Source organism: Anomalospiza imberbis, chromosome Z (assembly GCF_031753505.1).
Source record: "Anomalospiza imberbis isolate Cuckoo-Finch-1a 21T00152 chromosome Z, ASM3175350v1, whole genome shotgun sequence".
Lineage (NCBI taxonomy): Eukaryota > Metazoa > Chordata > Aves > Passeriformes > Viduidae > Anomalospiza > Anomalospiza imberbis.
The window spans coordinates 9,440,770-9,452,884 of record NC_089721.1 but is presented as its reverse complement, the minus strand read 5'-3'; the positions used below and the strand labels follow the sequence as shown (position 1 = coordinate 9,452,884).

Here is a 12,115-nt window from a genome sequence, read left to right as displayed (position 1 = left end):
GTCTGTTGGGTGCTCTCACCCCTGATGGCAATAGCTCTTTGCTTTCAGAATACATCATTGGAAGGTTGAGCGGAAATCACAGAAATCTGAGTACAGTAAACACTTTAGAAGAGTAGCAGAAGGGTTTTTTTTTTTCATTGTCTTTTCTGCTTCTAGTAATTTCTTTTATTGAAAGGATGTAATTTAAAGAAATGTAATAAGTTACTGGTGATATACTTTCAGGACCTCTCTCTTTTTGCTTGATCTGCAGATGAAATCATTGCTTTTCTGATCCAAAGCACAGAATGTGTTTGTGTTCCCCTTGCAATTGGTGTGTCAGCCTCAGAGTGCAGACAGGGCTCTGCAGCCTGGGGTAGGCAGTCTGTATTGTGTAAACCTCTCAGCCTTACCTTCATCCTCATCCATCCCACTCAGGTCTGGGCAGCCTGAGCTGGGCTGGGCTGAGCAAATACTGCATACCACAGAGGAAGGTAAATGTATGGAAAAGATAAAATTCATGTGGCTTTTTTCCACCTGGAAGACTGGGGGGAATTTTTCATAGCAAAGCTTAGAAGCTGATTTCAAGGCCAGTATGAAATTGAAGTATCACAAGATTTTTTTTTTTTTTTACTGTATATAAATGCATAGTCCAATTTATTATTGCAAAATTGCTTTGGAAATCACTGTTCTGTGCTGCTCTCATGCTTTTGATGATATTCATGTGTCTTCTCTTCTCTCACATATATTCCATTATGTCTGTACTGTAGATAAGGAATGGCTGTGGCTGAGGATTAAAGCAGGAGCTAAGCTGGACTATTTTTAATCAGTGCAAATGTAATTGTATTAGACTTTCAGGATGGGTGGTACTCAAGGTCTGCACCAGGTAACTGAGACTGTGATCTCAGTCTCAGAGTCAGACGTCTTAGATTTGAAGCTGACTCTCAGCTCAGCCCTGTCCAGGGGTTACCTTTCTTGCCTCTGACAAGAGGTTAATGGATTTTCTTGTTTACTCTGCGGGGCTTCGGAGGGACTTAAAGGGATGCTGTCAGGTGTTGGGTGGTTGTCATAATGAGTAATTCAGAGTGTTTTATTGTCAGCTGAGGCTTCACTGTCCCTTTTCTGACCCAGAAAAATGTCTGTCTAATTCTTAAACTGGTCTAGAAGATACTAAAAAATTTGCAGGTGCTTCTAGGTTTGTCAGAAGTATTGTGTCATTAAATTATCTGTGAATATAATTAATTGCTGAATGTTCAGAGCCATAATTAATAGACCTGCTGGACTTGCTGCTTTAGCACCTGATTGCCTAAAGGCTGAACCAGGCAGAAAAAACAATCACTTGGAATGAAGATATGTATTCAAATACTCACCCTTGTAACTACTGAGAACTCAGCTGGGCTAGGCTCTTAAGGAAAGTGATGTAAGTTGTCACTGTTTTGAAATGGGACACCCCCTGCCAAGGCCCTTCCAACCTGGCTTATTTTAAAAATCTGTGAAAAAAAAATAGTAAAAATGAAAATTATCTTTTCTAGATGCTAGTCATTAAAAATTTCCCCATCAGCAGTTGTTTTCGACTCTTTTAAGTTCTGCTCCAGCATTTTTGGACAGGGAAATAGAGTCTGAGCAAATCAGCTTCTGCAGGACACAGCAGAAGATTTCACTGATACTTGATAACTGTAATTTAAGAGAAGTATCACTTTAAGTCATATTTGAAAGTCCACTTGTTTCATTAATAAAAATCACATAATACAATTTAAATGGAGTTCTGCTTTTACAGTCTTTTTATGTAAAGCCCTGTTTAACACGAAACATGCCTTAAAGTTTTAACTTCATTAAGACTTGTGCTGCCAGGCAGAAAAAGGATTACATTAATATCCTTAAAGTGCATTTCTTTCACGAGTAGTTTGTCCAAAACATTCCTTAACTTCAGACACGAAGCACTGGTCAGAGAGTTGTGTTATCCTAAATGGTTCTGAGACATTCAGGGGATTTTAAACTCCTCTACCCCAATCCATATTTTGCCATGTGCAGTTGACACTGCTATTCTAAAATGTCACTATGTCCAAATGTGAAATAGGATAATATGATAGTATTTGCCTTGGATGATGTATTTTTAATTCTAATTCTCTTTTACTAGTGTTTCTGTTGCTTGAAATTGAATCTGTCATTGCATTGCTGGCTGGTGGAGCAACCTGGGAAGTGAACTCTAAAGAGAAGGCTCATCTACCAAGAATTTGCAAAGTGTCCAATGAATTTCAGGGTTTTTGGTCCCTGGAGAGAAGCATGTGCCATTCTTAGTTCCTTCAGAAGTTACTGGCCTTTGTGTGGTTCAATATTTGATAATCTTAATGTTTTTTAAATGATCAGCTTCAGTGACCAGCTTTATATTAATGGCTTGAAATTTCTACAGGTTAGTAAAACACAGCAAGATGATGTCTGCCTCAAAGTTTGGATCTGTAGTTGCTGGAGGCGGGGATGGAAGGCTGAGGACTGCTTCTCTGTTCTTAAATCTTGTGTTCTCCCCAGATTCTTAAATCTGCCATTCCTGATGCTGGAGGCAGGACCCTGAGCTGAGTCTGTTCCATGCAGAATAGAACTGTACAAAAGAGAAAAGGAGGTCACCCTCATATCTTCCTTTAGAGGGGATGCTGGGAAGGGAATTTGCCTCTCTGTGCCCAAGCTCTCCGTGCAGGCACACCCTGGGCTGGGGACACTGCCTCTGGCGGCACCCTCAGCTGCGTGACCTTCTGCTGTGTGGTATCAGGACCTTTCTACTCACATTTACTCATGTTGATATCACCTGAAATGTGGGATGTGTGCCTTCACGTCAGTGCCGGGCACGTTGCACGCAGAGACATCTGTGACCCTGCAAGCTCTTCACCCTCCTACCAGCAACAGAAACAGGATGTCTGCTGTTAAAAGTTCCCTGTGTGATCCGGGTTACCTGATCCCTGCCAAAACCCACTTGTGGTTTTCATGCAAGACATGTAGCTGAAAGGGGATAAATAAACCTGTTTGGTGAATGTGAAGAATTGCATTTGTTTAACTCTGCTCCCTCTCAGTTTATACTTTTTTTTCTGTGCTGTTGGACTGACTAGTTGTTTTCTGTCATGAGCCTTTCTGTCTTACCAGGGAATCCATGCATAATTACCTGTAGCCATGCAAGCATAATGAAGAACTGGATAACAATGCCATAACTTTAAAAACAGTCTTGGGGTCAAAAGTTCTTCTGGAAACACTGAGAATTTCAGAGAAAGCATTAGCATTGAGAAGGAACAGGAAGCATAACTCAACAATTAAATGTGTGCAGGGCGTGGAGAGGGGCCCTCTTTACTTGGAGTACTGGAGTGTTTGTTCCCATTAGGGCACTGCAGTCTCAAAGCAGGCTGCAGAAACACAACTCGCTCCTCAAACAGTGCTGCATGGCTGGGAGAAAAGCAAGAAAAATACTTTCCTGGCAGAAATTTGTGTAGAAATGAAAGGCTTTAAGTAGGGGTGGGGGGAAGGGGAAGAAATTAAAGAGCCTGATGTGGGGTTTTTTTATGTACTGGGTAGGATTCAACAACTCTTTTCCTCTTTGTGGTGATGACTGGCAATGTTTGCAGATCCTGCCCTGTGTCCCATCACTCTTGGAAGGGGCAAGCAAGGGCAGGGTCCAGCTGTACCTTGGCATGGCTCACAGCTGCTGCTCAGCTGTAAATGCTGAATTTGTTGAAAGTCTGGCTGTACGGTACCTTTCTGAGGTACAGTCTTGTCCAGCATATTGATGGGTCTGTGCCCTTGAGGTGCCCTTCCCTCATGCTATGGCTAATGAGAGACACTGGGTCCTACAGTGACTCCAGATGCACGTTTTCAGAGTACATATAGTTAGGAATTTGGGCAAGAGAAAGTGACAAAATGCTTGGAGACCAAATCTTGTTCACATGGTGTGTGTTGTTTCTAGAAGCCCTATCACATTAAAATAAGCAATTGCAGTTGGACTTGTTGCGGGGGAGTTGCTCAGCGATGGGCTGGTTGTGGTGCTGTGACACTGGTCGGAGCTGGGAAAGGTGTTGGCACACATCACATAAGCTGGGGGAGGAGGAAGAGTGCTGAAAGGCCTCCAGGGGTGCAGTGTCACTGGATTACTGTTTTTCACACATTGTAAAATTCACCTGTCAAGGAGACATTAACATGAATGGGTTCTTCATGTCAGGAGGGAGCTCCTCAGAGCACTCCTGTTGTTCCATGTGCCTGGCTCCCAGCCCTTCTGGGCCTTTTCCTGCTGGTTCCATCTTAAGACAAAGACCAGAGAAAACTCTTTCACCTAGGATCCAGTACTTGAAGGGTTTTCTGTAGACATGATGCTGTCTACAAATCATGAATACCTCCTGTTGCTTGGGCTGGTGGAACATAACCTTTCTTACTTGACCATAAATAACAGTGTGGACAATGCCCAGAGTTAAAATTTTTGCTCTTCCCATGTGATATATTTGAAAGCCGAGTCAGCAGACTAATAGAAGCGCAAGTTTATCTACGGTACAGGTTCTGCATGGTCTTTGTTTTTGTGAATGAGGGCTTTTCCCATAAAGCATCAGATACAGTACAGCCTGTCTCTCGTTTGGCTGTTTGGATAAATGCCCAGTTTTGAAGGAGATGAACTGCCTTTAACAAGCTAAAAATAACACCCTCATGGCACTGGAACAAGGGAAATGCTGTCACAGCCATGCAGTTCACATACATTAGCAGAAGGATGATACACACTCTAGAATTTTTGAGTTAGTGTGAATGTCTCAGTACCAGATGTGCAAATTCTTGACCGTGTGCACTGTCCAATCTTGGTTGGATTCAGGTAAAAATAATTTGAGATGTGCTGTGCAGCATCCATAATGTATGAGGCTTCCTATCCTTGAAGATGCAGGTATGAAAGACACTTCATCCAGGTATGAAAGACATTTAATTCTTACATATTCCATATCTTCTTGTATACCTAGGATGGTATAAAATGCCAGAATGGAGCTGAAATCCAAAGCTCCCACCAGTGGTGTCATGGGAACGCTCTCTACAGCTGTTGGTTGACGTCGGTATTAAGAAGGTCTTGTTTCATTCTCAGGAGAGCTGTTTATTTTGCAGAGTGATTATTTATTGCATTTTTTGTTCTTCACTGGGAATTAAAATATTGTCATTAAAAAAAAAAAAAAGAAAAAAGATAAGCAATTTATTGTTTCCTATGATGTAAAGGCTCCAGATTTGTGCTAAGCCATGAACTGAGCATGTATTGAACAAAATAATGGAGTAGCTGAACCAGCTTTCACACTGCTTGAGTTCCATGTTTGTCATACATTCATGGAATCCCTTAGGTCTCTGCTGTTTACTAAAACTGGTCTTCTGGGATCTCTCTGCAGCACATAAGAGACATCTCGTGGGCAGTGACTAAACTGCATGGAAAGCATGTGTCCTGCTTTTTTGATGTTTAGGGGGAAAAAGGATAAAGCATAAAAATGAGAACAGCAGGGATCTGTTTGTGTGCATTTGATTTGCTTTAGCTCAGAAGCTGTTTCTAGTGGAAAATCATAATATACTGCAGAAGAAGAGTAATCTTGTCCAAAAAGGACTGGGAACTGTTTTGCTGTGAGCATCTTACTGTTTCCAAGGCATGTGTTGTCTGCGATATGTGTTTCTTGGAAAACGTGTCTGCGTTAGCCATTTCCTGCATTTCTTCCTATTTAAAAGGGTATTTTTTAGAAGTTATTTCTCTTCAAAACATTATTAATAATTTTAGTGACTCTTTGGATATCTGAAAATGGAGTGTGCTTTGCTTAGCTGCAGCTCTGACCAATGAGTCATTGGAGCCAGCACAGCTGGGATCCTGCTTCATAAAGAACCTGCCAGCATCCTCTGAACGGTGGTGTGTCAAACACATTCAAGAAGGTTTTGGAGAGTCTTGTAAAAAATAAATATAACATTACCTAAGATGAGAGTAGCTCAGCTCTGCCACAGTGCATTTCCAGTCGGTTTACAGACTGGGCATGGGCAGATATTGCTGCTCTCTTTGTGCTGGTGAATGCCAGGTTTTGTTTCTTGTGCAGGTTTGTGTATGACTACTCTGTAGAATTTGAGAAGAGACATAAAAATAACTGTTAGGGGTTTCTGCCTCCTGAAGTGAATAGTAATTCTCTGTCTAGCAACTACTGTGTTGTACTGAAGTCTTAGGGTTGTTTTTAAAAAGTGCAGGCATTTGGTAAAAGTGGCAGACTAGACACTACTTGAAAAGCTTTTGTTTTGTTTATTTGGCATTTCCACCTATTCAGAAAGCTGGGCAGCTCCAGTTCTTGACTGTTTATCAGATTTCCTGATCTCTTGCTACACATGAACCAAGAGTTTTCCAACACTTTCTTTAAAATTAAGTAAAGGAGGGCTTGGGTTTCCATTCCCTTTGGCTGGGCAGGAGGAAGTATGGACTGCTCCTGGTGGTACCAGCTTGTGTATTTCCCAGGTGAGCTTCTGGGGAGGGTGGTGGAGGCTTTGTTTCACCAGTGCTGCCAAGCGCAGCCCAAATTTGAGCCCTTCCGAGGCCTCCCTGGTGAGTGTGCAGAACTTCTGTCTGCCTTGTCAGCTTTGCACCAGGGGAGAAACCAGGGCACTGGTTTTTATAGAGGTGCCAGTTCAAGACACTGAATTAATGCTGGAGTGAGGGTGATGTTCCTTCTCATTCCTCCGTCCCTGGTTCCAAGTGGTTCTCTGCTTTTGCGTCATGAAAGAGAGGAGAAGCAAAGCAAGTGCCCTTTTGAAGAAGGGTGTCCTCTAGCTTGCACCAAAAATTGCTAAGTCTGGATTTAATTTGGACTTCTTCTGAGCCCCGTGGTTCAGTTTAGGGAGCTCCCTGGGCTTTGGGATGTCCTGTCTTTTGGAAGAATGTCCCTTGGTGCTGCAGCTCCTGATGTAATGTGTTCCCACTTACCAACCTCCTTCTAGGTCTTTGCAGCTTTGTACATGCCATAAAACAGAGCAGTAAGGCATGGAAAACTCAGTGCTCTCCAAGATTAGAAAATCCATGTCCTCTGCATCACTTGCAGTCTTAATTCTTGTAAATTATAGTGCTGCAGTTTGTAATTTATCTGTGAGATGGATTCAATTAAAGTGAAAAAGAGCTAATTTAAAAGTGAAGGTATTTTACTTTCTGTGCAAGGAAAAAGGGGCATGTGGAGTTCCCTGCCTAGCAGATACATTTAAGGCTTAATGCATGCTGTGCCCCATAAAGCAATAAGTAATTGCACAAATAACTGAAACAGCTAGAATTATACCAGATCGTGGAAAAAAAAAATCTTGAAAATTTTTTGGAAGGTTAAAGGCTTTAAGGCATCATCTTATCTCAAGGGACTAGGAAGAAAGACTTTGTGCAGGGAACAGGTGAAGGTTTGCATTGGGTGTTTGGGGCATTGCTCTGAAGAGTCTGTGCTGGCTCCTCGTGGAGGCCTGTTTGGTTCCTCCTGATGGCTGGTGTTGGCGCAATTCATGGTTAAATGTTTGGGGTAGTGCTGCTTAAGGAAAAGTTGTCATGGCTGGAGACCAGGACAGAGTGTGAATGGGACCAGAGAAGACGTGGAATTTTCCCACTGAGTTGGTGCTGGTGCATAGCCATTCCTCTTTCACATGGCTGTTCTGAAGAAGGGCAGTAGTCTTGCTGGTGGACTTGCTTTGCCAGTGCAGGCAGGACAGAATTTGTTATGCTGTAGACTTCTCAGCCTGGTTCTCACTGCTTCATTCCCAAACCCCCAGGATAAACTGGCTGGCTCCTCAGCAGAGCCAGCCAGGTTGTGCCGTGGGGAATTGGGTGGGCTCGCTGATGAGAATGGCAGCAGCTGAGGAGCTCTGCAAGGGAAGCAGAAAAGGAGTTTGCTTATTAAATTGTATCAACCTCTATATGTGGTCTTGTTTTTGTAGATTGGCAAGGGATTGCCAAGCTGTTTGTGGTTAAACAGTGCAGACTGCCATAATCCTGCTCCTCATCTCGCCTAATTAAGAGCCTGGTCACGCTAGAGCTTTGCCGAGGCGAGGACTCTGAGGGCAGTTGTTCATTCTGGTGCGGTGCCAGGACCGCGTGTCCCTGATAGTGCTGTTTCCTTTGAAATCAATTGAGATGTCACCGTCACTTGATCCCAGAGCTACTTAATGAACTGGCAAAATGGGCTCTATTTTTAGATCTCCCTTCAAACTGCTGTGTGTGTTAAAGCTCCCCTTGTCCTTAACGCTGGGACAGCATTGGGAGGGATTTATTGGTTTAGTTTAATAAGAGGACCTACAGGACTGAAATAATAAGCTTCATTTCCTTGAAAGTGAAGAAAATTAAAATGGCATGGTTAAATCTGGGCAGCCACCTCGAGACAGTAAAGCGATATGTTCACTGCCAGAAGGATAAGGTGGAGCTGGGTTTTTCTTCTTGTCTAGGTTATGAGAGAGCCAAAGATTACAGACACACGCCTTTGGGGAGTTCTTGCAAGCTTTGTAGATCAGATTTGTAAGTGTTTTCTGAATAAGATAAAACTCCTGGTGGTTTATTAGACAAGCTCAACAACTTAAGGAATATCAACTTCATTGCAAATGTTAGTGTCTTCCCCTATGTGTTTATAATTAGTGTCAGAAAAATACTTCTGCTAAAATAAACAAAAAAAAAAGAACAAACACAGTATAATTTAAATGTTTTTAATGACACAGATAATTTATGTGTTTTTACTTCCTAATTGTAGTCTGAAGCCTAGTTGGATAAACTCTAATTTCAGGAAGCTGTTGAGACTGTCTTGAGGCTTTCCCTAGCATTGGTGTTTACACACATGTGACCTACTGTGGATCATACATGGAGTTTGGAGGTTTGCTATCTATAGGCTCACAGGCTCCAGGATTACCATGAGGGGAGTGTAGCTTGGGGTGCACAGTTTTAATACAAGTGGCAATTGTGTCCTGTTTTCTTCCCACCCCACTAGATGAAAATGTATGTGGTTGCAGAATGCACTGGTACTTTTCTCCCATGGCACAGTCAAAAATCAGCAAAATCCGCAACATATCAGCAACAAACCAAACTCAAACCCCATGTAGCAGAGGCATAAGATGTACTGAATAGGTCACCCTTGAGCCTAGGCTCAGGGTGGAATTTGGCCCTGGCAGAGATGATTTCAGCATCTCTTTGTACAATACTACAAACTAAGTCATCTTTTCTCCTCTGAGCTGGAGGAAGTGGTTCAGCTTTGGGCTTGAAGCTGTGTGGTCTTACCAGGTACAGCCGCCCATATCCATGCAGACTGCAAAAACCAAACAGCTCTACAGCTCCAGACTTGATCTGTGTTGTGCTCAGCTGCAGAAAAGTCAGATTGGACCCATCCCCATCTGTTTGGATAGTTAAACAGCACTCCAGCAAAACTGTCTGCTTTAGGGAGACATTCGTCTTGTTTTTCTTCATCTCTGTGCTTCATATGTTTCCCCACCACAGAGTTAGCACTGGCCCTGTGCACCAGTTGATTTGTACACCTCTGAGACCACCACGTGATTTTTGTGTCTGTGAAAATGATTTCTACCCCTTGCCTGTGGGGAGTCACCCTCACTGCATAAAATGTGTTCCCACTTGTATGGTAAATTTCCGTGTATCTCTGTGGGATCCATGAGGTCCTGTCCTCATTTCTATGTGTTTCTGCTGTCTTCTGGGTATCCCAGAAGTCTCTTGGAAGGAGAGCTTGGGATACTTTGGCTGTGGCCTAATTGCTGATGGTTTGAATTTCTTAGGTGGGGTTTTGAATCTGATGTCTTACCTATTTTCTGGAACGAGGCCCTTATCAGGATGACCAAATCACAGGTGCTGGGTTTTTTTCAGACTGATGAATGAATTGGATGGTTCTAAGTTTACATGGAGCTGTGAGCTGCAAAGCATTTGATGCTGGAAGTGGACTCTAGAGCAGTTGCTGCAATGCCTTGAAAAATCAACAGCTACTAGCTAGGATGTACAAACTATGTGTAAATTAAGTGTTGAAGGGGAAGGAATAAAAAGCAGTTTCCATTCCAGCTTCCTGTTTCTGCCAGTTTTATGTTTTCCTGAAGTTTCTACTGTTCAAACTAAAATCACAAAGTCTAGACTTTGCACAGAAGATAAACTTTGGCTTTGTTGGCTTGAGTATAAGAGGGACTGGGGGATGGGAGGCAGGTTGTGGGAAAGACTGATGTTTTTGAGATTGAATAGCAGAAGCAGAAATTATTTTTACAGGAAAGAGTTTGGCTACTTGGGTGGGGTTTTCAAAAACGGACTTCCAGCAGTTCACCAACACCTTCCAAAATGCAGGGGCTGGGCAGAGCCTGCCCATGGGCAGCTCTGCTTGTCTGTGAGCACAGGAGAGCAGGAGGCAGAGGACATGTGGCCGTGCTGCTTACCTTGTTACTTGGCGTCTGGGCAAACACAGTCGGTAAACAGACTCCTTCTGTCCTGGGGCATTTACTCAGGGTTGTGGGGTTGTAATTCCACCTGTAAACTTTAATTGCTCATTTCCAGGCTTTTAAAGTGCTTAGCTGTCATAACTTTCTGTTAAATAAGCTTTTCATCCTCAGGCTTTGCATTGGTGCTCAGCAGACACTTACAATAAAATAATGCTCTTTAAAAGCAGTTTTTTCTATAAAGATGTGATGTCTCTGGAAGCCTGCAGAGCAGCACAAATGGGAATAAAAGCTAGAATTTTGTTCAAATACATGCAGAAGCAACTGAGTGAGGTGCCACAGCATGCTGAATGCATTCTGGAGGCATTAGTGTGGTGACTTGCAGAGGATACATGACCATAATGTCCAAAGGCATTACTAAAAATTATTTACAGAAAATGCTTAATACAGTCACATATTTGGAAACAAAGATGACATGCAATGGAATTTTCTGTCCCGTAATGACAGTGAGAAAAATGTCATCAACATCTCTGGTTTACAAGAACTTTTTTTTTTTTTTAATTTCTTTTAGTTGATGGAAACTGAGAAGTCTCAAGATCCAGCTTGTGCAGAAGTGTCCAAAGGAAACAATCAGAGTTCAAATGTGGCAAGTGGCATACTGAAATACAGAAGTCGATCTCAAGGTAAAGCTGGACTGATAGAAAATAGAAATTGTAGATATTTTTATTGTAGTGTCTTTATTTTAACTCTCTAAAAGTGAGATAGGATTTCTTTGAAATCATATTGGTTTATTTTGGAAGGAAAATCCCATCTGTAGGATAGTTGTATTCAGCCTCCTGAGCTGAGCTATTGTAGGAACAGAAATATTATGCAAATTCTAGAAGTGTCTTGTTTGTTCATTTCTTTCTCTTTTTTTTTTTTTTTGACTATTTGTGTTGTCTGTATATTTCAGTGTGCTCTGATCAAAATGCCAGGTACAGTGACTAATCTCCAGATTTTCTGTTGCTTTGTCCCCAAGTCTTAACAGTAACCTGTGTGCAGAGATTGATCAGGTTCTCAACCCTAATGCTTTCTGAGGCTCCCTCCCTCCTGTGTTCACCCTAATTTCCAATTATTAAGGTATTTTTAGGATACTCCAGGGAGCACCTGTGCCTGTAATCCCTGAGGCTGTGAGTTGGTGGTCACTGGGGATCCAGCCCCTTGGGCTGTGAGTGCTGATGCCTTTGGGCTGTGGGTGAGCCTGGAGCATCTGCCAGCCTGGACTGCAGCATGAGAAATGAAGATTCATTTGGAGATGGGCAGAAAACACAGAATTACAACTGTTCTCCTGAAGAGAGGGAGAACTGACGGGAAAGGATTAGTTGTTAGGTGCCAGGGAATGAAAGAATGCCAGGATGCCAGTCCTGCCAAGATTGCTTTCCTGTCTGTGTGCAGCAGCAGCAGCAGCAGCCTGTGTGCCAGGAGAAGGGGAGTTGAAAAGCAGAGATCCCAATTTCAGATACCAAAGCAGGGAGTAGGTTTAAATTGCGCTCTGGGCAGTGGGTACAAATTCTGCCTATGGATACGTCAGCAGAATTGCTTTCATGCTGAGTGAAAAAAAGCAGCTACCCTAGGTCTGTGCTCCATCTCTCCCTGGCACTGGTAGCAATGCTCACACAGCCTCCAGGCAGGGAGGAGGTGGCAGAAAATGTGTTTGGGGTTCTCCTGGGCAAATTTTCAGTGCGTCTACCTCAGCCCATGGCTCCCT

At 42.8% G+C, this 12,115-nt stretch overlaps 1 protein-coding gene across 3 annotated transcripts in view; it reads left to right on the top strand.

The window, feature by feature from the left end:
- PDZD2 (PDZ domain containing 2) overlaps positions 1-12,115 on the top strand; it is a 198,461-nt gene that overhangs the window by 151,367 nt on the left and 34,979 nt on the right. For 2 of the 3 annotated variants that reach the window (XM_068176346.1, XM_068176345.1), the window contains exon 4: positions 10,940-11,051. In XM_068176346.1, coding sequence (XP_068032447.1) covers positions 10,940-11,051 — 112 coding nt within the window. Of the gene's footprint in view, positions 1-1,072; positions 1,183-10,939; positions 11,052-12,115 lie in introns of those variants that run through there. The other variant, XM_068176347.1, reaches the window with a different exon arrangement.